We start from the raw sequence: 26,289 nt of genomic DNA, 5'->3' as shown, positions 1-26,289 counted from the left end.
ATATTTAAAAATGGTAAATGAGGCATGTCAATCATTCCTAAAATGCAGGCACTTAAGCAGTATACCAGATAGGTAAAAGCCCCCACAATGCTTGCATATAGGTAACATATGCAAGGGGATGGAAGACATGGAGAGATGGAAGAAAAGGGCTGAGAATAAGTAGATATGAAGAAGTTGTTGAGTGTATAAATGGACTAGCCTTTGGCAGAACACCACTGATGATAATAATGTTACATTTGGGCCAGAGGCCCTCAGCAAAAAGAGTGCACAAACCAATTAGTCCAATGCAGAGTCCAACCAGAATAATTTATTTTTTTGCATATTTCTTGTGTATACTTGAGTTTAAAACATGATCACCAGCTTTCTGGAATGAGCAAGACAGTTTGTTTCTTGATAATTTCATAAAATTTACAATCTGCAAATACACTGTTGATGTTTTATTAGTTTATAGTTTGCATATGAGAACTAAAAATCATGTTCACTTAGTGACTATTGATTTGGCTATCTCTTCTGCTAAATCATTGGCTCAAATTTCACTATGACCTGAAATCCAGGAAACAACCAAACTATAAAAGAGAATAGCATATCCTTTATCCTACAAAACAGGATGAGAGTTATAATAAGTACTTTGCAGAGAATCAGTATACAATATACATTTTTGATACTGCTTAATTTGTATGAGTTCTATTGCATGTACCCTCTGCATTTGGCAGAAATCTTATGAGTTAAAATGATGCATCTCATAAGATTCATCATTTTTCTGACTTTTAACCATCGGCATAAATAGGCAAAAACCCCAAAAACCAGGTTCGGTGTACAGTATGTTATTGCTAGTGAAACGATGACAGTGTAGTACATTTCCCCTATTTCCAGAGAGAGAAGTCATAAACTTGTGGGGGGGGGGGGGGGAATAATAAATTAAAATTGAGGTTGCAGAATAAATGTGTAGAAGTTTGCCTTCAGCCAACAGCTAGTTGATTGCTGGAACAAGCTTCCATCCATTGTTGTGGAAGTGGATAGTTTGAATAAATTCAGGGAAGAATGAGACAAACCATTGGATGGAATGGATAGGTGAAATAGGAGTTTAATTTATTTTTTTATTATTTATTTACTTTTTTTTTTTTTTTTTTTGGCTGATTCTGTATAAGCTTGCTTTCTTGCATTATTTGCCATGATTAACAGTAATACTAATAATAACAGAAATCAGATTTAAGGTATTCCTTGAGCAGCATGGTGCATAGGTAAACAGTGTTGTTTGAAGATAATGAAGCACTCACTTACATTAGAATAATTAAGTCATTAGTTAAGAAACACATAAAATCCAAGGAATTGCAGCCAGTCAACATCACTGGACAGTGCAGTGTCGAGCCAGTTTGATGTGACATAAGCACTGGGAGATCAAAATTGAGAGTAGGAGTGTGTTATAGGCCTAATGACACTGATGAGTATAATAAAAAAACTGTACACAGAAATAGAGTGGGCCAGTAAATCAGAGAGTCTTATAATGGGGGATTTTAATTTCCCGGATATTTACTGGAATTTGTTGGTTGGTCACTCACACACTAGCAAGGCTTTTTTGTGGATTTATTGGATGATTGTTTTCTACATCAACATGTTTGGGAGGCAACTAGAGGGAGTAATACTCTTGATCTGATTATCAGTAGTGATTCTTCATGCATTAGGAATCTGCAGATAAAGGAACCACTAGGTGGCAGTGATCACAGTGTGTTGAATTGGGATTTACTCAAAGAGGTAACTACCATCAGGAGTAAAGGGAAGGGTTTTTGCTTTTGTAAAGGTGACTACGGTGGTCTGAGCCAGTATTTAAATTCGATACGATGGAACCAACTCATGATGTTACCAACAGCAAATTCAAAATGGGAGGCATTCAAAGAACTTATCTTGGAAGCTACTAGGCTTTACATACCAACTAAGAAATATTGTTCAAGGTTTAGGCCTAAATGGATGTCAGATGAACTAATAAGACATGTGGCAGAGAAGAAAAATGCATGGAATACATATAAATTAATCGGTAACATGGACCCCTATGATAGATATAAGCTGGTCTGTAACCATGCCACAAAGGAGATTAGGCAGGCAAAGGCAGATTATGAGAAATCCTTGGCAAAGGATGCAAAGAAAAACAGCAAAGAGTTCTTTACCTACGTAAACTCTAGAAGGAAAGGATGAATCAGATTGGTCCAGTGGATATTGATGGTTCAACTATTGATGATCCTGCTCAGGTGGCTAACAAACTAAATGAGTATTTTGTATCTACACTCACACATGAGAAGTTATTCAGAGAGGGGGAATGCCAGAGGTGAATTAAACCCTGGCAGTGAGCTAGATGATTTTGTAATAACTGAGAGGAAAGTGGAAGAGAAATTGTTGAAGATAAACATAAAAAAGGCACCAGGGGTGGATGGAATCTATCCTTATATATTGAAGGAGGCAGCAAAGGAAGTAATCAAACCCATAGCCATAATTATGAGAGGTTCCTTGGACCCATGGGCTGGAGATGTGCAAATGCGACCCCAATTCACAAAAGAGGATAAAAGGGCAATTCAAATAATTATAGACCTGTTGGTTTAACTTCTGTTACAGGGAAATTAATGGAGGCACTGGTTAAAGAAGCACTGCAGAATTATCTAGACAAGACTTCAGTTATAGCTCGGACACAGCACGGTTCTGTTAAGGGGAAGTGTTTTGTGACCAAATTGATTAGATACTATGATGCAGTCATAAAAGAACTGGATGCAGGGAATAACTTTGATATTATATATAGTTGGATCTTAGAAAGGCTTTTGATACAGTTGCACATGGAAGACTGCTGCACAAATTGAAGCAGTGTGGCATTGGAGGCAAATTGCTGCTATGGATAAAGGGATGGTTGATTGGGAGAAGACAGAGAGTGGTAATCAATGGACACTGCTCATCGTGGACTAATGTTATTAGTGGAGTCCATCAGGGTTCAGTGTTGGGTCCATTTTTGTTTTCTATATTTATAAATGATATTAATGATGGTATATCAAGCTTAATGTCCAAGTTTGCAGACAATACGAAGGTTGGCAGGGTTGTTAAGGACACTAATGACAGTACGGCTGCAACAGGATCTAGAAAAGTTGAGTAGATTGGCTGAGAGGTGGCAACTGAATTTTAACATTGACAAATGTAAAGTACTGCATATGGGAAGCAGTAACCCCAGAGAAACGTATCAACTGTATGGTACTACACTGACTGTGGTAGAGACTGAAAAGGACCTCGGGGTAACGCAGGCAGATATGAAGTTATCTGAGCAGTGCAGAAGGCTGCAAGTGTAGCTCATGGTGTCTTGTCAATGATATACAGGAATTTTTCTAGCAGGGATAAGGAGGTGATTATCCCTTTGTATAAGGCAATGGTCAGGCTACACCTTTAGTATTGTATACAGGTCTTGAGGCCTCATTTTAAGAAGGATGTAGAGTTGTTGGAACAAGTACACAGAAGGGCAACAAAAAACAAGATTAGTGAATGGAACAAAGGGTTGCTCTTACGAAGAAAGGCTCAAGTTTTGCAGATTACAGTGTCTGGAGACTAGGCACCTGTGCCTAGTCTCCAGGCACAGGTGCCTAGAGGAAAGACAGTTGTTGGATAGATGTGATTGAGGAAAGACAGTTGTTGGATAGATGTGCGGCGGTTTGCCTTTAGCCAGCGAGTAGTTGTTTGGTGGAACAGACTTCCAACTTTTGTTGTGGAAGTCGATAGCATAAATAAATTTAAGCCTGAGCTGGAAGGAGGGAACGAACTGAGGGTGAAATGGGAGCAGTTTTTTTTTTTTTTTTTTTGGCTGATGCTGCAGAAGCTTGCTTTCTTGCATCGTATGCCTCTACTAATGCTAACTGTTTATTTCTGAATTGGAAATATCTACATAATGGCGTCAAACATTTTGCGGTATTTTCTTACCACTTCTTCAGTAACTGCAAAAAGAATAACAGCTATCTATGCAATATCATCAGCACAAAAGATCACTCCAGTCACCAGAACTTGTTGGTTTAGTGTTTATCTTCAAGCACAGAAAGCAGATAATAGAAGTGGGAGAGGATTCTTAGGGGAAGTTGTGAGATGCATCAATTGTCAAGTGAAATTTATTAATGGTATCTCTGATGTGGATGCCAAATGGTCAGCTGGTGTTGAGGTGAGCATCATCACTCACAATGAAGCATAAAAATATATGGTCAGGTAAAATAATCCAGCATGGACTTCACTTTAAATGCATATTGCAGTGCAAGCAACTGATATCTATGTGACAGGGAGGTTCACTGGCTGCAACATATACATTACGCATGCCCATGCAGAATTTTAATAACTCCCCCCCCCTTATTTAGGTTATAATAAAAAATAAAAAAAAATACCAAAAGAAAATTCAATCTGCAGTTCCTTCTTAATAAACGGCTTCAATTAGATTTAAAAAATTCTTTGATAGCAAGAAATTCTTGTGTGCAAAAGTGTTTCCCAAAGCATCAGCAATCGCAGCTCTATCTGCGACTGTTGAGCCACTGTATTCTAGGATTGATAACAAGTATAATGGATATTTTCCTCTCATCTTTCAGATTTAATTTCACATGACTTCAGAGATATTGTATTTACTTCATTGCTTACTGGGTAATCAATGAAGGAATCGCCAGGAAAGAATCGCCAGGCTGTGTTGTATGCTTTTTCAATATCAAAGAAAACTGCTACCAAATGCTCGGATTTAATAAATGCATCACGAATGGACGTTTCCAATCGGATTAAATAATTCAGAGTGGATCTATTTCTTCGGAAGCTACACTGTGTCCTGGAAAGCAGACCATTTGTTTCTAAATACCATACAAGGCGAGAATTTACCATTCTTTCCAGGATAATAATAATAATAGAATCTTTAATTCAGCAATGATAGACATACAATTAGTCCCGACACGGCATTGTGGTGCCAGGATCTTGCACAAACAGCTTGTCAGAGCAATAGGACGTTACTTGGATTTCTAGGATCCTTTCCTGGTTTTAGGAAGGCAAGAACGATTGCTTTCCGCCAGGAATCCGGAAATTGTTTATTAAGAAAAATTCTGTTCAACAAAATTAAAAGGTGATCCTTAAATTGTGGTGAGAGGTGTTTTAACATTTCTTAGTGGATGTCATCGGGCCCCACAGCACTTGCATGCATGAGAAAGAGTGCTGCATTTAACTCCTCCTGTGAAAAGAGCTTGTTATACGATTCAAGCCCTTTTGAATAGAAGTTCAGTGGATTTTTCTCATTTTTCTTTTTCAGGGCCAAAAACTGTATGGGAAAAGATGCTATTGCAGAGATTTTTGCAAACGTTTCCCCTAGAGTATTTGCAACTGTAGTTCGATCTGCAATTGGACATCCGTTGTGCTCGAGGATCACTGAAGGGCATGGTGGATATTTTCCCTTCATTTTCCGGATCTTACCACAGACTACTTTTGAGCTAGCAGCCTGAGTTATGGAAGATGTAAAACGAATCCAAGATTTCTTTCGGCTCTGACATCGTACATAACGCGCTTTCGCACGTGCACGTTTTAAAGGATATTAAATTTTCAGTCATGGGATATCAGCAGAATATCCCCCAGGCTTTGTTTTGTGCTTTTTTTGCTGCTATGCATTCGGATTTCACCAAGGTTTGGGAAATAGTGGGAACCATCTGGATGATTTTGGGATTGCAATTGCAGCTGCTTGGACAATTGTTTCTGTAACATACATGACTACATCATTGATTGGCTCCTCACTGACTGTAGCAATGTCAAGATTTGCCAGATGTTGAAAGGCATTCCAGTCAGCCTGATCGATCTTCCACTGCGGTAAACTAAATGGAAGACATGGTCTACCACTAGTTAGGGTGGTTATCACGGGGTAAGTGATCGCTTCCATATGGGTTTTCTTCTACCTTCCAAGTAAGTGAAGGAAGGAGAAAAGGGGAGCAGATAGAAAGATCAATGGCAGAGAATGTACAGGTAGGCATGTGGAAGAAGGTGTTTGTTCCCACATTTAGGAGGGAGAGGTCATTGTCAGTGAGTATATGCTCTATGACTCGTCCCCTTCCACTGATGTCAGCACTACTCCACAGAGCGTTATGTCCATTGAAATCCCCAAGAATTAAACAAGGGGAAGGCAATTGCATGATAAGATAATCAAGGTCTTTCTGGGGGATGTCAATCCCAGGTGGCAAATAAACGGAGCAGATAGTTAATAAGAACCCCCCATTGTAAGGCGAATTACTACAGCCTCAATGCTAGTTGTAAGCTGCAAAGACTGAAATGGGATCTGGTTGCCGACGAGGATTGCGACTCCTCCATGAGCAGGACCATCCACAATTCTATCCTTTCGAATGATGGTAATATTATGCATGGCGGAGTCATCATTTGCCTTTAAATAAGTCTCCTGTATGCACAAGCAGACTGGTTTGTGCTTCTGCAGGAGTGCCTTGATGTCATCAGTATTTTGCCTGAATCCACGACAATTCCACTGTAGGAATTTAGCCATTATTTGGACTTCGTGGGTCCATCAGGCGGCTTCCGAGGTGCTGAGGGCTTAATTTTGTCAGTCTTGGATTTAACTTTCCTGGGGAAGCATGGACGCTGTCCTGTGTCCATTTCTTCCTCCGCAAAGAGATCCAAGATTTACTCATCATATACCTCCTTGGTCTCGATATCCATTATTTCTTGCCCTGAAGTGGGCAGTTCACTTTTCTGTGATGTTAATTTAGTGCTCGCTGTTGTTAATGCTAGAGCACTGGGAGGTACCAATATTGGAGTGGCAGCTGACTGCGAATTTTGGGTGGGCTTTAGTGAACTCAATAAATAGCGGCCAATGGGAGTAAAAGAGTCTCTTGGGGGAACAGTCATATCAGTTTGGGTCCCAATGGTAATTTTATCAGAAACTTTCTGGGCGTACGCTATTTATTGGTTGGATGCATTTTCTGGCCTCTGGGTAGGAGATGTTCAGCTCCGTTTTTAATTTTTGAATCTCCTTTTCGTCCTTCCACCGCTGGCATGCTCAAGAATATGCAGGGTGCTTTCCTTGGCAGTTAGTACAATTAGGCTTAGGAGCTATACATTCCTTGCTCTCGTGATCTTTAGCACCACATCGAGCAGAGGCAGCGTTACCACGACAAGCTGTTTGTGAGTGGCCGTACTTTTGGACATTTAAAACACCTCAGTGGGTTTGGAACGTAAATCCTCACTGGGCAGTTTAAATACCCTGCCTTGATGGAACTTGGAGGCCGTGGGGTGTTAAATGTTAGGATGAGGACTCGGGTAGGGATGAGATTCCCATCCTTTCACATGGATATTTGCTTCACAGCTATCACTCCTTGTTCTTTTAATTCAGAGCAGATCTCTTCTTCAGAAACGTGAAGAAGATCCCACTCTGATATGACACCTCGTGATGAGTTCAGAGTTTTATGAGGGATTACGATGATGGGTATTCCCCTTATAGATGTGGCATTCAAAATTTTTTCAGCATGCTTTGTATTTGATGCTTCGACTAAAATATCTCCAGAACGCAGCCGTTTTACCGATTTAGGTGAACCTGCCATCACTTTTAATCCTTTCTGGATAAAGAAAGGTGACATTTTTCCAATTGACTGCTCTCCGGTGGAATTGAGAATGAGGAAATGAGGATGGTGTTTTCTCCTCAGTTCTGGCTCTTTTAGCAGAATTGGTGTCATTATCCTCTGATGATCGATTAGGTTGTTGGGGCCCCAGAAGAAGAAGAAGGATTTAAATTACTCATATGAGTAAGAAAAAAATTTCAGATGCCCTAAGTACCTCACGCAACACGGAACACTATGAGGGGACGCCCACTCGTGAACTAGCAGGTACTGCGTACACGAATGGGATGCCAAGTTAGCTTAGAGGCACCATACCCACGTTTCCAATAAGCCTTGATCCCATCGCAGGACCAAAGGGAGGGAGACTTATTGAATGCAGTTGACCCTAGCAGTAAGTACCATCCGCTGATTGATCCCAGTCGGGTCAGTCCGGGACCACCCGTCTTGTCGAAGCAGGGGCCAAATTGGTGTATTAAGGCTGGGCCCCTCAACCACCAGGATCCCCCCCTTTCCGAAATCCATGGGTTGCAGTGCATGACTGCACACGCCGGATTCCAATGATGTAACCCTGGAACCAAGGTATGGGCGTTAGATCCCAGTGATGCTAATCTGGAAGCCCAGCAGCATCACTGGGCGGTCCCCTCACCACGTACAGGTGCCACGTCGAGGGGTTTTAAGCCAGTGTTGTCCAACATGCGGCCGGCGGGACGGATTCAGCAATTAAATTTTATAAGGCCTGCGCGGAAAGTGAACTAAAACAGCATCAATCGCCACTGCGTGTACAGGCATGCAAGTGTCCATCTCGACTGTGTCAAACCGGTACCTGTGGTTCAGGGCAGTCATATGTACACTAAATACAGTTACGTATTTCGATATAGCTTGTTCATTGCTTTGAATTAATTATTAATTTGTATTGAATTAAAAAAAATAATTCTTAAAAATGTTCCAAAAAGGGAAAATCGATTTGGAGCGTCGTGTTTCTGATCCAAGGTGGACTGAAGACTATTTCTTCATTGATTTCCACGAAAAAGCAGTGTATTTGGTGTGTCAGGAGACTGTGTGAGTTTCTAAAGAATAATTTAAAACAACACTGATTCCACTCATAAATCTTATGATCAACATAAAGGAGTGCTGCAAAAAGAAAAGTTTTCAAAGTTATAAAACAAATTAAGAAAACAAGAAAACATACTGAAAACGTATCAGTCAAGAAATTTATCTGCTGTAGTGCCAGTTGTTAAGATTTTCTAGATCTTGTTGCACATTTGATTGCTTTTGAAATTAAACCGTTCAATGATCGTGAATTTGTTAAACGTTGTTTGTTAAAAGTTGTGGAAGAAATTTGTCTGGAGAAACGAACAAGGATACAAGACATTAGTTTGTCTAGATAAACAATTATGCGAAGAGTAGAAGATATTGGAAAGAATTTGTTCGAACAACTTTTGAAAAACATAAAACAAATTAAATATTTTAGTGTGGCACTGGATGACAATACTGATGTAAATGACACAGCCGAAATCCCTTGTCTTCATATGTGGAATTAATGATAATTTTGTACCAGTTGAAGATTTAGCTGATCTACAGAGTATGCGTGGAACAACTACAGGTGAAAATCTTTTTTTGAAAATTTTTGTCACTATATCGAAAAGTTGGGATTAAATATTAAAAACCTGGTAGGAGACACAATTGCCGGTGCAAAAAATATGATTCGTAAAAACATTGGGCTTATGGGTAGAATAACCAAGAAAATGACAGATATCGGAGCTGAAACTCCAATTGGAATTCACTGCATTGTGCATCAAGAAGCCCTTTATGGGAAAGTATTGGTTATTGGTTATTTCAATTGTAAATTTTACAAGATCACATGGCCTTAATGTGGCTGTTGAAACATCACCGAATGTTTCAACACAGAATAAGGGAAACCAATAAAACAACTATCAAATATGGAGTGGCTGTTTGATCTTGCAATTCATACATACATTTCTAGTCATTTAAATGCTCTTAATTTAAAACTACAAGGGAAAAGAAAATTGGTCTGATTTGTTTGGTGACATCAAATCATTTCAGAATAAATTGTCATTATTTAAATCCCAGTTGAGCAAGACAATTTAGTTCACTTTTTTTTTAATGTTGTACTGAGCTAAAGGAGAAACACATTTCTAAAGAATCATTGCCTCTCGTTATTACAATTACTTTTTGAAAAGTTTTAAAGTCAATTTTCTGATATAAAATCCCATGAAAAAACATAAGCTTTTCTTTGAGAAAACCCATTTACTTCAATGGCTGAAAACTACAATCCCAGATTGCAACTTGAAATTATTGATCTTCAAGCCAAAATATGATTCAAAAATAAGTATATAGACTGCAGAAATAAACTACAGTGGTACCTTGGATTGTGAGTAACTTGGTCTGCGAGTGTTTTGCAAGACAAGCAAAAATTTTGAATAAATTTTAACTTGATAAACGAGCGAGGTCTTGCAATACGAGTACAGTCAGTCCTCGTATAACACGTGTTTACACTATACAAATTCAATCATACACGATTTATAAATATGGGAACGATATCTTATATAACACGAACCGAATTCGCTTATGTACGATTAACCTTTGTGTTTAGAAGAAATGGCATTCGAACAAAGAATCACCCCCAACTGAATGCAACACGATAGGAATGAAGAGAAGATTCTGAAAATGTATTTATGTTTTTTATATCAGTAAAGGGGAAACACATTTCACCATAATAACGTAAAAACCAACACAATTCCAGCTATCGGTATAATTGCAAATGCAATTAGATCGAGTTTACTACCAGTTTATAACAGATTCCACTAGCAGGAATGCAACTGGAAATTGTTTTTATTGTTTTATGGTAGTAACCCCTACAAATGTGCTTTAGTAAAATGTGAGGTGTTAATAGTGTATCTCTGCCTTTACGGTGTTGTTTATTCAGTTGCTACACGTGCGCAATTTTGTTTATGTGTATCAAGCATGCCTCCTCATTTTGTAATAGTGCGAGCAATGAATCTGTTTAACAACAATGCAATGTCATATTTCCGTGAAATCCTCAAAAGGAGGCAAAAGCAAGTGTCATTGGATAGGTTCCTTGTTAAAGTTGCACAAAAAGAAAAAGTGAACAGATAGCAGTGATTCTGTTAGTGACAGTGAAAGTCGTCCTACCCAATGATTAATAACTTCGATTGCTTTATGTATATTAAATTTAAATATTAAAAATATAAAAAGGTATGTATGTATTTTGCATTAATCATATTTACAGTATATGAATATTTTTGAGTTTTGGAACAAATCATCTGGGTTTCCATTATTTCTTATGGGGAAATTCGCTTTGATATACGAGTGCTTTGGATTACGAGCACGTTTCCGGAACGAATTGTGCTCGCAAACCAAGGTACCACTGTATTTGAATTCTACAAGGCTTTCCCATCTGATGATTTTCCGCTAATAAAAGAAAATGCCATGAAAATGGCTACTTTGTTCGGATCAACGTATGTTTGCAAGCAGAATTTTTTCACTCGTAAAATCAAATAAATATTTAAAAAGAAACTTAAAAACAGATGAGCATTTTTTTTTTTTTTTTTTTTTTTAGAAAACTCCAAACACGAGAGGTATTAGAATCTACAGTACTTAGTACCGTGCTTGGGTTAGAGGTTCAGAAGATGAAAGAAGATATTTGTTGACATTAGATTTGAATTTCTATAGATTGTAATTTTCAGGAAATACGTATGAAGGAAGGTTCTTCCAGAAGACGGAAGTTGAATGAATAAACGAGGAAGATGAAAAGTTGGTTCTGTGAGTTTGAAGTTGGACAGTAAATGGATGTTGGCTTGTGGTGGCACGTGTTTGGACTGTTTTGAAAGAGAGAGTGGGAATTATAGAAGCCAATTCAGAAGAACAGTGGCCATGGAAATATCTACAGAAAAGACATGCAGCAGAAACAGTACGTCTATGAGACATCGAATGGAGAGACTCAGTTATAGATGAGTCATTTATTAACCTAACTGCCATCTTCTGAATGGAATCAAGAAGTCCGAGAGAGAGAGAGAGAGAGAGAGAGAGAGAGAGAGAGAGAGAGAGAGAGAGAGAGAGAGAGAGAGAGAGAGAGATAGGTTTTGGGGGCACCACCCCAGATGTGGGAACAATATTCCATGGCAGGGCGGATTTGCGATTTATACAGAGTGAGCAGCTGTTTGGAAGGAAAGTAATGCCGAGAGCAAAGGAGAAAACCAAGTTTTTTAGATGCAGAGGAAGCAATATTTCTAATGTGCTAGTGCCAAGAGAGATTAGAAGTCAAGGTAATCCCCAAAAGAGATATATCATTTTGCCTAGAAATCGGAGTGTCACAAAAGATAAGCAAAGGAATCCTTTTTCGAGATATAAGACAGGACTGAGTTTTAGAAGGATCGAATAAGTTGTCTTTTCCCCACTGGAGAATTACCTTGAGATCGGCATTTAAGGAATTGATTGCGGATATTCAAGAAGTTGAAGTTGAAGCTGATTGAGCAGGGAAAGGTTTCTCAAACTGAAAAATGGAATGCAGAGTGCTATCATCAGCAAAACTACAGATAGGATTTCCGATCAATGAAAGAAGTCATTGATATACAAGAGGAAAAGAATGGAAGGAAAGAACTGAACCTTGAAGGACATCAGCATTAGTAGTGAAGTTGGAAGACAGAGAGCCATCTACTAGCGGTCAGAGAGAAAACTGGATAACCAATTACAAAGAACAGTTGGTAAACCATAAGACTGAAGCTTGTCTTGTTGTTGTTGTTATGTGGTTTTCAGGAGCATTAGCAACTAAGGCCATATTGCTCCGGGGATATGCGGTGGTCATTACCTGACTTTTCCGCATCCTCCATATTTGGTGGTCACGGGCTCGAACCCTGGTCTAATCAAGAAGCATGTGCTACGCACTGCTGCTCCTGCCCACCTGGCTACAGAGGCGCCGCTTGTCTTATGGTTTACCAACTGTTCAAAAGCCTTTGAGATGTCAAGAGCAACTGCTTGTGTTTCCCGGAACTTTTCCATTGAATTTGTCCATAACCTGTGGATATGGACAAATTCAATGTCTATAAACTCCATGTGAATATTCATCTGGGTTGTTCAAAGATTTAAACAAAGAAATGCATTCTCAAACTGAAGGTTTGTCGGGAAAAGGCTTCTGCAGACCACAATGCTGCTGAGGCGTATTTAGATGAATTTACCAAGTTGGTTTCTGATTAGGGACTGTCAGTTGAACAGGAGTACAATGCAGATGAAAATTCTTTATTCTTGTGTTACATACCAAGGATATCATAAGTAACACCAGATGAGTCAGCACCAGCAAGGTATAAGGATTCCAGGGAACGACTTATGATTCTTGCATGTTCCAACAACACAGCCGGCACCCACAAGTGCAAATTACTCACTGTTGGTAAAAGTCAGATTCCTAGGGCATTTGATGGAGTGTGATTTATAAGGCAAATAAGCGAGCTTGGATTACAACACAGATTTTCACCAGTTGTTTCTAAAGAACTTTGTGCCTGACATCAGGGCTCATTGTAAATCTGTGGGACTACCCGATGACTGCAAAACTATTTTAGTGCTTGAGAATTCTAGTCAAGCTGAAGTTCTAGTCAAGGACAATGTATGTGCTGTTTACTTGCATCCCAACTGTACTCTGCTAATTCGGCCTTTAGACCAATGCATTCTTTGTGCGTTCGAGTGCAGGTATAGGGATAAAAGAATTTCAGAAAGCATTTAATGTTAAAGATGCACTTTGGAGTGCAGCAAAGTCCTGGGACAATGTATCCAAAAATACTTTGATAAACAGCTGGCATAAACTATGGCCATCTAACTTATTTCTTGATGGTGATGTGATGAACCTGATTTTTGTGGTTTTCGTATGTCTGGTGAGGAAGAAATAGTGAAGAATTTATTGGAATATGCAAAATAAATGTCATGTGAAGTAGCCAAGTCACCTGATATATGGGCTATACAAGGATCTATAAACATTGATAGTGATGCTCCAGTTGTGATCCAACTCACTGATAAGAATAAATCAGATGAGAGTGAAGATGACGATGGTGATGACAGTGCACTGAAAGAAGAAGAAGAAAAAGTGTCTATAGATAGGTGCATCAGCCTGACTGAGGAACTGATTCGGGGAATGGAGCAAAAGAGCTTCATCAGTGAGCAGCATATAATGTGGAAGTATAAAATACAAGAGGTTTTCGTTAAAGAAAAACCAAAGTATATGAAACAACAGAATCTGCAGGACATATTTCCAATGATCAACCAGAAACTTTCAAGTAAAGTTCAGCCTGAACCTCAACCTTTAACCTCCAATACCTGTGCTTCTTCTCTTCCTGTACCTGTGACCCCATATGTTGATGAATTCTCTTCAGATGAAGATTTGTGGATTAATATTGATTAAACAGACTCTGCTTTAGAAGTGTATTAATTTGTATCTGTTAAATACAATTTCTTTCTTTACTTTTCACAGTTTATTTTATATTTTAAGTATATATTAAGCCTAGGTCCAGAAAACTTGAAAATCCAGAAATCCAGGTCACCTCCAGTCCCAAGCTAGGCGGGTAAATGGTCCGGTACCTGTACCAATATACTTTTTGCAGCTGTTCATCCTGATATTTTAACTCGGCATGTATCTCCTCAAAAACACGCAAGAGATCCCATTCTGTTATAATTCCATAAAGTAAAGTGCAGCCATTATCAACCCACTGCAGGATGGAAGCCTCCTCAACAATTCATGCTGAGGGAAATGGACCATAATCTGCCACTCTGGTCCAGTGCGGGTTGGCAGATCGACCGTATTCAGCAGTCAGGGGCTTGAACCCCAGTCTACTCAAAGAGCGTGTGCTACTGCACTTCCGCTCCTGCCCACTCAGCTACGGAGGCCGTATATAACTCCATATGATGTGTTAAGTGTTTTAAGTGTCCATGACAGGGAAAATGTAATTAAAGTTAAATAAAAAAGATGACACTCACCTCAATAATCTGTTATGATTACATGAATTATGAAACAGTGGTGTGGGAAATCTTTGATTGAAACTAAAATCGGAAGTTAAGAATCGTGATTAAGAAAGCATAATTTTAAAAAATTAGCCCAGAGGAGGGGGGGGGGGGCAGTGCACCACATCATCCTCTAGTTGTCAATTACAATACTGTATAAATGAAATATCTTAAAATTAAAAAAAAAAAAAAAAAAAAACATTAAAAAAGGAATGAATAAGGCCATAGTCATGAACGACGGACTTTAGGTAGATTCATCTTCAGTTGGCGTTAAAATGAAGAGCAGAAGGTTGCTGTGGATCTTAAGGGCCTGAAATGTTTTGCTGGACATGTGGTAACTTAATTTGCATGCGATTCCAAATGGACACAAAACTACCGGTTTCCTTGTCTTCCATTTGGAATCTCATGCGAATTAAATTTCCAGCAAAACATTTCGGGTACTTAAGATCCACAGCAACCTTCTGCTGTTCACTTTAATTCCTTTTTTTAATTTTAAGATATTTTATTTATACAGTATTGTAATTTGCAATTAGAGGGTGATGTGCTCCACCTCCCCCTCCTCTGGGCTAAGTTTTTTAAATTACTACGCTTTCTTAATCACGATTCTTAACTTCCGATTTTACTTTCAATCAAAGATTTCCCACACCACTGTTTCATAATTCGTGTAACCATAACGGATTATTGAGGTGAGTGCCGTCTTTTTTTATTTAACTTTGACTAAGTCAATTTTCTGTGTTTTAAGTATTTGATGAGTCTCTCAAATTCAAGACATTCAATAGTTGTTCCGAGTGCTTGGGAGAGAAGGTTTTCAAGGATATCCCCTGAATTTAACTGCTTAGCTGACTTGGGTGACCTGCCAAAACTTCCAATTCCATATGGATAAAGAAGGGCATCATTTTCCCAATATCCTGCTCACTGGTAGAGAATACCATGAGAAAGAGCAGTGCTGCAGTTAAGCTGCTATCTGTTCTTGGCCATTTGGCTGAAGCACTTTAAGTTTTGTCTTCATGCAATTAGGTTGGGTGCTTGTAGTGATCCAAAAAGAGAAAATATGGATTACTCAAACATGGAAAAAAGGAGTTTCATATGCATTAAGTACCATACCTCCACGGTGATGCCCACTTGAGGACCGGCAGAAACTGCACAAGTGAACGAGACACCAAATTTACTTAGGGCACATTTCCAGTACCAGCAAGTCTTGACCCTGGTTCCTGGACCAAAGTGAAGGAGACTTATTAGAATATAGTCAGCCATAAAAATAAGAACCAACTGATTCTGGTCAGGCCATTCCAGGCCCTCACATCTAGATAAAAGATGGGCCATGGGGGTGTATTACTGCTAAGTCCCTCTTTCACTAGGATTACCCTTTCAGAGTTTTCATGGGTTGTGGTATAGAGTTGAGCAGCCATGCACTATGACTAAGAAAATACCTGGATTCCAACGATGTCAGATCCCAGTGAACCCCCCCCCCCCCCCAGTATGTGGCGAGGGAAATTCCCAGTGACTAGCAGCACCATCAATTCAAATTTCCCTCATCACATACTGGGGGGGGGGGGGAAATTCCAGCCATTTTGCTCCTCGCTTCCTCAATACTGATCAGAGACCCATACTATGTTTTTCCCTCTTTACTGGTGATGAATCATGGGTGTATAGCTATGATGCAAAAAACAAAGGTCCAGTCCTCTCAATGGGAGATGTCTTCTCCAAGGAATCTTGGAGATGTTTTTGAGTCATGTAAAAACACAGTTCAAAAAAGTAAGGGAATCTGAGCAAACGAAAAGTCAAGCTTATCATATTTTCTGATTCACAAAGTATTGTTCATTATGAATTTGTTTAGCATGGTTAAAAATTAAAATCACAAAACAGTTCTACAGCGATTGCATGATTGAAGAAAAGTGGGCTCCAGGGAATTGGTGGCAGCATCATGACAATGCCCCCAAATACTCTGTGCTTTCCATTCAAGCATTTCTTGCAAAACTCTCCATTACTACAGTCTGCCATCCCACTTATCATACCTTGCAGATTCAGCTCCTTTGATCCCCTCCCCAAAAAGCTCACGTTTTTACAGAACAAGACATAGGAATACCAAAAAAGTGTAATAGGAATGCACTTAATGACAAGTTAAACAATTGTTATATTTTGTAATTTAAATTTCTCAGATTTCATTGAAAAATAAAGACCTTTTTGGACTGTGTATAAATTAACATAAAATATGAAACAAAATTTGTTGATTATTTCCTTACCTTATGCAACAGTTCTTGGGAGATTTCCAAAACAATCTGATGTTTTTCTTCAGTTCCTAAAATATCCAGTGGGCATGCAGTGAATAATATTTCTGTTACCTGTCTCCAAGCTTCAAATGCTTGTCTTTTAGCATGGATTGTTTTTCTTGTCTCATTGCACTTCACGGCATACTGCAGTACATTTGGTATTTCCTAAATAAAATATAATATATAGGTAAAGATATATAAAATGCTGAACAAAAAAAAAAAAAAAAAAAAAGTTCAATATAATAAAGAGTATATAATTATGACATGAAAATACTTTAATCTACTAGGAAATATTGAATTTGTTATACAGGGTGATTCTAAATTATTGTCGGATTTTTTCCGTGGCCTATAATTTTCTAACCGGAAACAACAAAAATAAACTGCCTACGATTCCATATAGGTAATAAAACTTTTTGAGTTTTATTACCTATAGAATCAATACTGCAGAAGGCTCAACAACTTCAACTGCACACCTTTCATGGCACGTAACATGTCCAAGTGATATTCAATTTCCCTCCAAGTGTTCTCCAGCATTTCTGGTGTAACTGTTTCTATCGCAGCAACAATTCTGAGCTTCAGTTCATCGAGGGAGGTCACAGGGGTCTTGTGCACAATGTCCTTCACATATCTTCACAGGAAGAAATCAAGCAGCATAAGATCGGGTGAGTGCGGAGGCCATGGAATCGATCCACCATGCCCAACCCAGCACCCAGGAAAATGCATGTCAAGAAATTCTCGGACAATAAGAGCCCAATGTGGCAGTGCACCATCTTGCTGAAACACAACATTTTGCCGATGATTTCCCAACTGGGGTAATAGATACAGCTGTAGCATGTCCAGACAGGTCACCACTGTCACTGGTGGTTTTTTTTTTTTTTTTTCCGCAAAGAAAAAGGGCCCCAAAGCTTCCAAACATGACAAAGCACACCAGACATTGACCTTTGGACTATCTCTTTCGAATGGCACGAGGGATTTCCGATCCCCATATTCTGCAGTTATGATGATTTATCCTCCCTGATACGTAAAACATTGCTTCATCGCCAAATCTTCATCTCCGAAAGTAATATTCATCAGCTTCAACGTTTGACAAAATTTCTTCGGCAAATTGGAAACGGTGGGGTTTAACAAATAGATATTTATTGTATACCCAGTATAAAATGAAATATAAGTACAATTTCAGTTCAGTAGCTTTCGGAACTCGTGTCCCTTTATCAACTGACAAATTTGAATACATTACAAGCAAAGTGTGGCACGTTACTCATTCGTCATTGTTGTAGCACGGACGTGTGCTGCCTTGCGCCAGTGATCATCCATCAATAAAACGGTTGTCTCCAGGATTGGATGTATACGCATGCCTTTCTGGCGATTTAATGCCTTAGGGTTGTTTATTATGTTTAGTGACTCTAGCCATAGGCGGTGGCGAAAGTGTCGCGCATGGTCCACTATCTCAAAGTCGCGCTTGGGGTCAAGATCGTGGTTGGTAGCCCAAAAATGTTCTGCAAGCGCGGACTGGTCAGTTTCGGCAAGCCGGATTGCTCTGTCGTGTTCCGTGAGGCGATCCTGGAGACGTCTCGATGTCTCACCTACGTAGCAACTGTTACAGGCCCTACAGGTGATACGGTACACTACATTGCTGCGTAAGACAGGTGTGACAGGGGTCTTCACACTGGAGACAAGTGAACGTAGGTTCCTACCTGGTAATTGCACACATTTGACGTTGTAACTTCTCAGGATCTTCGAGATACGTCCTGACACTCCTGGATAGTACGGAATGTAGGCGGATGATATGCCGACTTGCTTCGGAGGTCTTGGGTTGGAAGTAAGTTCTTGTGCCTGTAACAAGCATCTGTTTAGTACATGGGATGGATAACCGCATCTGGTTAGGTCTGCCTTCACACGGGAGATCTCGTTACGTCTAATTGTGTCGGTGCTGGAATGGCTCCAGGCCCTGGAGAACAGGGTGCGGGCAGTGCTATTGAGATGGCTTGGAGCGTGGCCGGACCCGTAGTTGGTGAATTGACCGCACCACATGGGTTTGCGGTATACTGAGGTCTCTAGATGTGGGCCTACGCGATGCACTAGTACGTCCAGAAACGGGAGCGAACCGTCCACCTCTGATTCTACGGTAAACTTGATGAAATTGGATAGAGAGTTGAGGTATTCTAGTAGTACCGTTTCAGAACCACGTGGTATTATGGTAAAAATATCGTCGATGTATCTACACCACGTTGTAATAGGTGTAGGTGGGTTCTGGTGTATCTGCTTCTCCAGATCTTCCATGGCGATGTTAGCTACTACATGGGGTTTATTGTTCGGCTTCACACAATCTACAGTTTGTAGGCATGGAGGTGAAGGCGGTTAAGAAAAACCCTCCAAACAGTCATTTGTGGTATACCTCACTGCAAAGAAGCTTGTCTAGTTGAGTTTTGTGGGCTTCGAGAAAATGCTTCGTGGATTCGATCAACATCTCGGACTATCTTCCTGCGAAGTGCTCGGTCTTGCCGCTCCTTTTCGGTGCAGAACACTATCAGGCTCTTGAAATTGCTTTAACCAACATTGAATAGCATTATCTGAAGGTGGTTCTTTTCCATACTGTAATGATGATGCATTGTAATAATGGACTTTGTTTAGAAAAACCAAAGTACGCACATTACCTTCTCTTGAACAATCGCCATTTTGAAGTAATGGAATCAATATCTCCCAGACATCAATGCGGCGAGTGTAGCATTGCCAAATAAAACATTTTGAGTTACATTTTCATATTCTGTAAGCAGTTTTATTTTGTTGTTTCCGGTTTGAAAATTATAGGACATGGAAACCCCCGACAATAATTTAGAATCACCCTGTATTAACCTGCTATGATGCAGACTTTATAGGGAGGGTCATAGAGCATACAATGAAATTAGTCTATTAGGAACTGTACAATTTATTACTGTAGAATAGGATAATAGAGCACACATGATGAAATTTGTCTAAAGAAGCATCTGCAAATCATGTCACAAGAGAAAAACACTGTCAAGTTATAAGAGAACACAGCATGCCTGGCATTTTGACTATTGCCTTACTGTAAATATATGCCTTTGCAGTAGTGTGTTTAGCATTTAGAGTGCTAGCATAAGGCATAAACTATCACTAAACAACCTCAATTATCAAAGAAAATTGCAAGACCTTACCAGTGATAGTCATGTCATAATTCTTTCCTTCACAGTACAACACTCCTTAAACTGATTCATCTCTAGCAACAGACTGCTCAATGAATTAATATCCTCCTCTCGGTAATGTATGAGAAGATGTAAACAGAGATACAGATTTCTAGGTTACCTATTAGGACAACTGGATAACCACATTTCCAAATAACGAAGATGGTTTTACAGTATGATGAGAACGCTATCAACACTAACATTCACCACTTTAACATAGAAAGTTGCACCAGGTAATTCAGGAAGACAGTTTTCGGTGCGTAAATGGCATAGTGCATTTGTCCAAGTCACAGTAGGTCTACAATGAACTTGTAACCATCCTTATACTGGCATGTAAGAAACCTTTTCAATGGGAGGTACTCCTAGTGAGAAGCTGTATTTAAGAAGTAATGCAGGGACAAATTATCATATTTAGTCAAACCCATCACATACGTGTTAAATAACTACAGTACAGTTCATTATATATTTCAGTACTCTGCACTGAACACCTGAAGAAGCTATAGTACATTCACAGTATTAATCAAATCAGTGTTCCCACAATTGATCTCTATTTTCATTTTTAGCATTAGCAGAATCATATGATGCAAGAAAGCAAGCTTATGCAGCATCAGCCAACAACAAAAAAATTCCCATTTCACCCATCCATTCACTCCAGTTTATTCAGTTAAAGTTCTTTCTTGAATTTATTTAAGCTATCAACTTCCATAACAACAGATGGAAGTTTATTTCAGCAATCAACCACCCACTGGCTAAGCAAATTTCCGCACATCTATTCTAAAACTATCTTTCCTCAATTTGAACTTATGCCCCCTCAGGTGTGTAATCTGAGCAAGAGGAAGAATCCCATCAGTACTGAACTTGCTCAAACCATTAAAGGCCTTACAGACCTCAATCATATTGCCTCCTATTCTCCAGATGCTGCAATTTGCAGAAGTTAAGCCTTTCTTGGTAAGTGCAACCCTTTGTTCCCCTCACCAATCTAGTTATCCTTCTCTGTACTTGTTCCAGCAACTCTATATCCTTCTTAAAATGAGGCCTCTAGACCTGTATGCAACACTTAAAGTGTAGCCTGACAACTGCGTTATGCAAAGTATAGCCTGACCACTGCATCTTGTCAGTGATATACAGGAATTTCACTAACAGGGATAAGTAAGCGATTATGCCTGTTAGTGAAGACCCTGTCTGCACTGCTCAGAAAACTCCATATCTCACTCCACAATTACTCCAGGTCTTTTTAATTCTCCACTACCCAGAGCGTAGTACCACACAATTCATACGTTACTCTGGGTAACGTTCTGATATCCCCTGTCAGAGATTTGGTAATTTGGAATCTCCTCTTTCCAATCTTCTCTGGCTTAAAATCTCTCAACCACATTCTGTCAAATTCATCTGTTGCCTCTGTCATTCTCCCAAGTCCACTAATCATTCAGAACTCTGACTTCCTCTCTTTGAAACTTGACTTTCTCCAGTCCAACTTTCTTAACAGGGAGTTAATTTTCCCCAGTGATTTTAATGTTTACAACTCCAGCTAGCTTCCATTTTCTAGTCATACAGACCCAGGTAATTGAGATTCTGAGGCGTTTGCAATTACAAATGACCTTACACAGATTGTTCATTAACCTACAAAAATACCAGACAATCCTAACCATGCAGCCAACATGCTTGAACTTTTTCTCACAAACAACCCTTCTAAGTACACAGTCGAGGTTAGTGGTCCTCTAGGCACCTCAGATCACAACATGGTCATGGTCTCTTCTCCAATGCCATTCCCAACCTCATGTTGTTTGGAATTACAAGAATGCAAAATGAGATGATCCGTTGATTTCTTTTCCTTGGTTGGATTACTACTTCAAAACTTCTGATGTCAAAATTTGCTCAGATCGTGTCAGTGAAATTATTCTTGTAGGGATGGAATCCATTATTCCACACTCCACCTTAAAATCTCATCCTTTATCTAAACCTTGGTTTTCCAATAAATGTGCTAAGGCTGTTCAAGAGAAGAATGTTGCTTGTATCCAAATCTTCAGTAATAATGCTTATCTTCAGGTTTGTTTTCTACCTACGCCAAATCTCGTAACAATTGTAAGGAAGTTATTAATCAGTCCAAACTAGATTTTAAACAAGTTGAGAGTAGAAAATTTGCTTCTTGTCCAAATGGTAGCCAAGCAGTCTGGTCTCTTTCCAAAGCTAGTGCCCATCTTTGTTCATACCCCTGTCTAAACCAGATGGTTCTATCACCACTTCAGCCAAGGATAAAGTTGACCTGCTAGCATCCTATTTTTCTTCCAACTTGTGTATTAATGATCTTGGTAAACCACCTCCCACCATTCCCAGTATGCTCCATTCAATGGCTCCTGTGGTCTTTCATCAAAAGGATGTGAGAAGGATTTTGAACAATCTTTATGCTAAGAAAGCTCCAGGTTCTGATCATATCTCTCCACCTGGTCTCCAAACTTGTGCTCCTGAACTTACTCCTGTTCTGTGTTACCTTTTTTTTTTTCTTATACCAAAGGTGTTTTTCCTTCTGCTTGGAAATTTGCTCATATCCAGGCAGTTTCTAAAAAGGGTGACAAATCCCTCCCATCCAATTATTGTCCCATTGCAATTACTTCTACTCTTTCTAAAGTAATGGAGAAATCAATTAACCGCCAACTCTTAAACTATCTAGAAACCTTCCATCTGATTAACAAATGCCAGCACCAGCATGAATTCCATCAATATTGATCCATTTGTGATATTTTGGTTTATGTTACCCACCTTTGGACAAATTCAATGGAAAAGTCTGGTGAAACTTAAGCAATTGCACTTAACATTTCAAAGGATTTTGATTGTGTTTGGCTTACAGGTCTTCTAAATAAGCTTACATCTTATTGTTTGCCATCTGTTTTTTGAAATTGGGTATTCAGTTTTCTTCCTGACTGCTCACTGCAGGTGTTGCCCAACGTTCAGTTCTTTCTCTCACTCTTTTCCTCTTGTATATTAATGACTTTCATCTATTGACTAGAAATCCTATACATAGTTTTGCCGATGATAGCACATTGCATTCCGCTTTCCAGTTTGAGAAACCTTGGCATGCTCAAACAGCTTCTGACTATCCACTACCAATTCGTTTAATGCTTATCTCCAGGTAATTCTCCAGTGGTGCAAAAACAACTTAGTTGATTTCAAAAATCAACTTCCTTCAGTCCTGTCTTATATTTTGCAAAAAGAATTATTCTGCTGCCATGCTTATCTTTGATGAACTCAGATTTAATAACAACATTAAAAATATTGCTTCCTCTGAATAAAAAAAAACTGGGTTTTCTCTTTTGCTCTCAGTGTTACTTTTCTGCCAAACAGCTGTTCACTATTGTACAAATCTCAAATCTACCCTACAATGGAATATTGTTCCTACATCTGGGGGTGGTGCCCTCAAAACCTCTCCCAGGCATCCAGATTCCATTCAAAAGACGGCAGTTAGATTAATTAATGACATCTCTAACAGAGTCTCTGCACTCTCTGTCTCGTAGGTGTTCTGTTTCTGCTGCATACCTTTTCTATAGACATGGGCACTGGTCTTCTGAATTGGCTTCTATAATTTCTGCTCTTTTTCCAAAGCAGTCAGAATATGTGCTGCAACCAGTCAACATCCTTCTACTGTTCATCTTAAAACTCACATAACCAACTTTTGTTCCTCTTCATTTATTCCTTCAACTTCCATTTTCTGGAACAACCTTTCTTTATATGTATTTCCTTAAAATTACAATTTACAGAAGTTCAAGTCTAGTGTCAAAAAGCATCTTCTTTCATCTTCTCACTTCCGACCCATGCACAGTACTAAGTACTATAGATCTTAATACTTGTCATGTTTGGGGTTTTCATAAAAAAAGAAAAAACCTTCAGTTGCTGACTTAGCCCATCTGCCACACTTTTCTAGATCCCATTGCAATAGCATACTGTCACTTTCACTAACAACCCTGCTGACCTTTGTGTAGTCTGCAAACTTCAACATTAGGCCTAATATACCTTCATCAGTATCATTGATAAATAGAGAAAACAACAATGGGCCCAACACTGAACCCTGAGGAACTCCACTAATAACATTAGTCCACAAAGAGCAGTGTGCATTGATTACCACTTGCTGTTTTCTCCCACTCAACCATCGCTTTATCCATAGCAGCAACTTGCCCTTAATGCCTAGTACACAATTTTTACGGCAGTCTTCCATGTGCAACAGTATCAAAATCTTTCCTGAAATCAAAGTATATAATACCAAAATTACGTTTTGCAAATTTGTCAGACAAGATTTCCAATTTAACAAACCCATGCTGTGTCTGAACTATAACTGCAGTCTTGTCTAGATAATTCTGCAATGGTTCTTTAATCAATGACTCCATTATTTTCTCCCAGAAGAGAAGTTAAACTAACAGGTCTGTAGTTACACGTGTCAGCCTTTGATCACCCTTTGTGAAGTGGAGATACATATGCACATCTCCAGTCCAAGAGGTCCTTCCCTGAATCTGAGGATGCTCTCATAATTACGGCTAAGAGTTCGCTACTTCCTTTACTGCCTCCTTTAATATAAAGGAGGTAGCATTAGCATTACCAGAGGCATTTGATGCAAGAAAGCAAGCTTATGCAGCATCAGCCAAAAAAAAAAAAAAAAAAAAAAACCACTTCCACTTCACCCCTCTGTTCGTTCAAAATATCTGTCCAGCTGAGCCTTAAACTTATTTAGGCTATCAACTTCCACGACAAGGGATGGAAGTCTGTTCCACCAACCAACCACCCGCTGGCTAAAGGCAAATTTCCGCACGTCTATCCTACATCTGTCTTTCCTCAATTTGAATTTATGTCCTCTCAGGTGATTATTCTGAGCGAGAGGAAGAATCCCATCAGCATTGAGCATGCTCAAACCATTCAAGGCTTTATACAACTCTATCAGATCACCTCGCTAGTGCCTAGTCTCCAGACACTGTAATTTGCAAAACTTAAGCCTTTCTTCATAAGAGCACCCCTTTGTTCCATTCACTAATCTTGTTGCCCTTCTCTGTACTCGTTCCAGCAGCTCTACATCCTTCTTGAAATGAGGCCTCCAGACCTGTATACAGTACTCTAGGTGTGGCCTGACCATTCTCTTATACAAGGGAATAATCACCTCCTTATCCCTGCTAGAAAAATTCCTATATATCATTGACAATACACTATGAGCTACTCTTGCAGCCCGTCTGCACTGCTCAGAGAGCTTCATATTTTATTGCACAACCACCCCCCAGGTCCCTTTCATTCTCTACCACTGTCAGTGTAGTACCACTGAGTTGATACGTTGCTCTGGGGTTGCTGTTTCCCATGTGTAGTACTTTACATTTGTCAATGTTAAACTTCATTTGCCACCTCTCAGCCCACCTGCTCAACCTTTACAGATCCTGTTGCAGTACCATAGTGTCAGTAGTGTCCTTGACAACCCTACCAACCTTTCTATCGTCTGCAAACTTGGACATTAAGCTTGATATACCATCATCAATATCATTTATGAATACAGTAAACAATAATGGACCCAACACTGAGCCCTTAGGGACTCCACTAACGACGATCAGTGTCCATTGATTACCACTCTCTGTATTCTCCCCCTCAGCTACCCCTTTATCCACAGCAGCAATTTGCCTCCAATGCCACACTGCTCCAATTTGTGCAGCAGTCTTCCATGTGCAACAGTATCAAAAGCCATTCTAAGATCCAAGTATATAATATCAAAGTTATTCCCTGCATCCAGTTCCTTTGTGACTTCATCATAGTATCCAATCAAATTGGTCAGGCAAGACGTCCCCTTAACAAAACCATGCTGTGTACGAGCTATAGCTGAAGACTTGTCTAAATGATCCTGCAGTGCTTCTTTAACTAGTGCCTCCATTAATTTTCCTGGAACAGAAGTTAAACTCACAGGTCTATAATTACTTGTGTCAGCCTTTGATCCTCCTTTGTGAATTGGGTGACATTTGCACATCTCCAGTCTGTGGGTACCTCCCCTGAGTCCAAGGAAGCTCTCATAATTATGGCTAAGGGTTTGCTTACTTCCTTTGCTGCCTCCTTTAATATAACTGGATAGATCCCATCCACCCCGGGTGCCTTTCTTGTGTTTATCTTCAACAATTCCTCCTCCACTTTACTCTCAGTTATTACAAGATTCTCTAGCTTACTGCTAGAGTTGAATACCCTCTGGCTTTCCCCTCG

At 39.4% G+C, this 26,289-nt stretch overlaps 1 protein-coding gene across 2 annotated transcripts in view; it reads right to left on the bottom strand.

The window, feature by feature from the left end:
• Window positions 1-26,289, bottom strand: part of Nup205 (nuclear pore complex protein Nup205) — a 738,550-nt gene that overhangs the window by 249,497 nt on the left and 462,764 nt on the right. For both annotated transcript variants that reach the window (XM_090387115.1, XM_090387116.1), the window contains exon 26: window positions 16,853-17,044. In XM_090387115.1, the coding sequence (XP_090243241.1) occupies window positions 16,853-17,044 (192 nt within the window). The remainder of the gene's footprint in view (window positions 1-16,852; window positions 17,045-26,289) is intronic.

Source organism: Mastigoproctus giganteus, chromosome 13 (assembly GCF_048544385.1).
Source record: "Mastigoproctus giganteus isolate SK-2022 chromosome 13, ASM4854438v1, whole genome shotgun sequence".
Taxonomy (NCBI): Eukaryota; Metazoa; Arthropoda; class Arachnida; order Uropygi; family Thelyphonidae; genus Mastigoproctus; species Mastigoproctus giganteus.
This window is presented reverse-complemented; position numbering and strand designations above follow the sequence as displayed.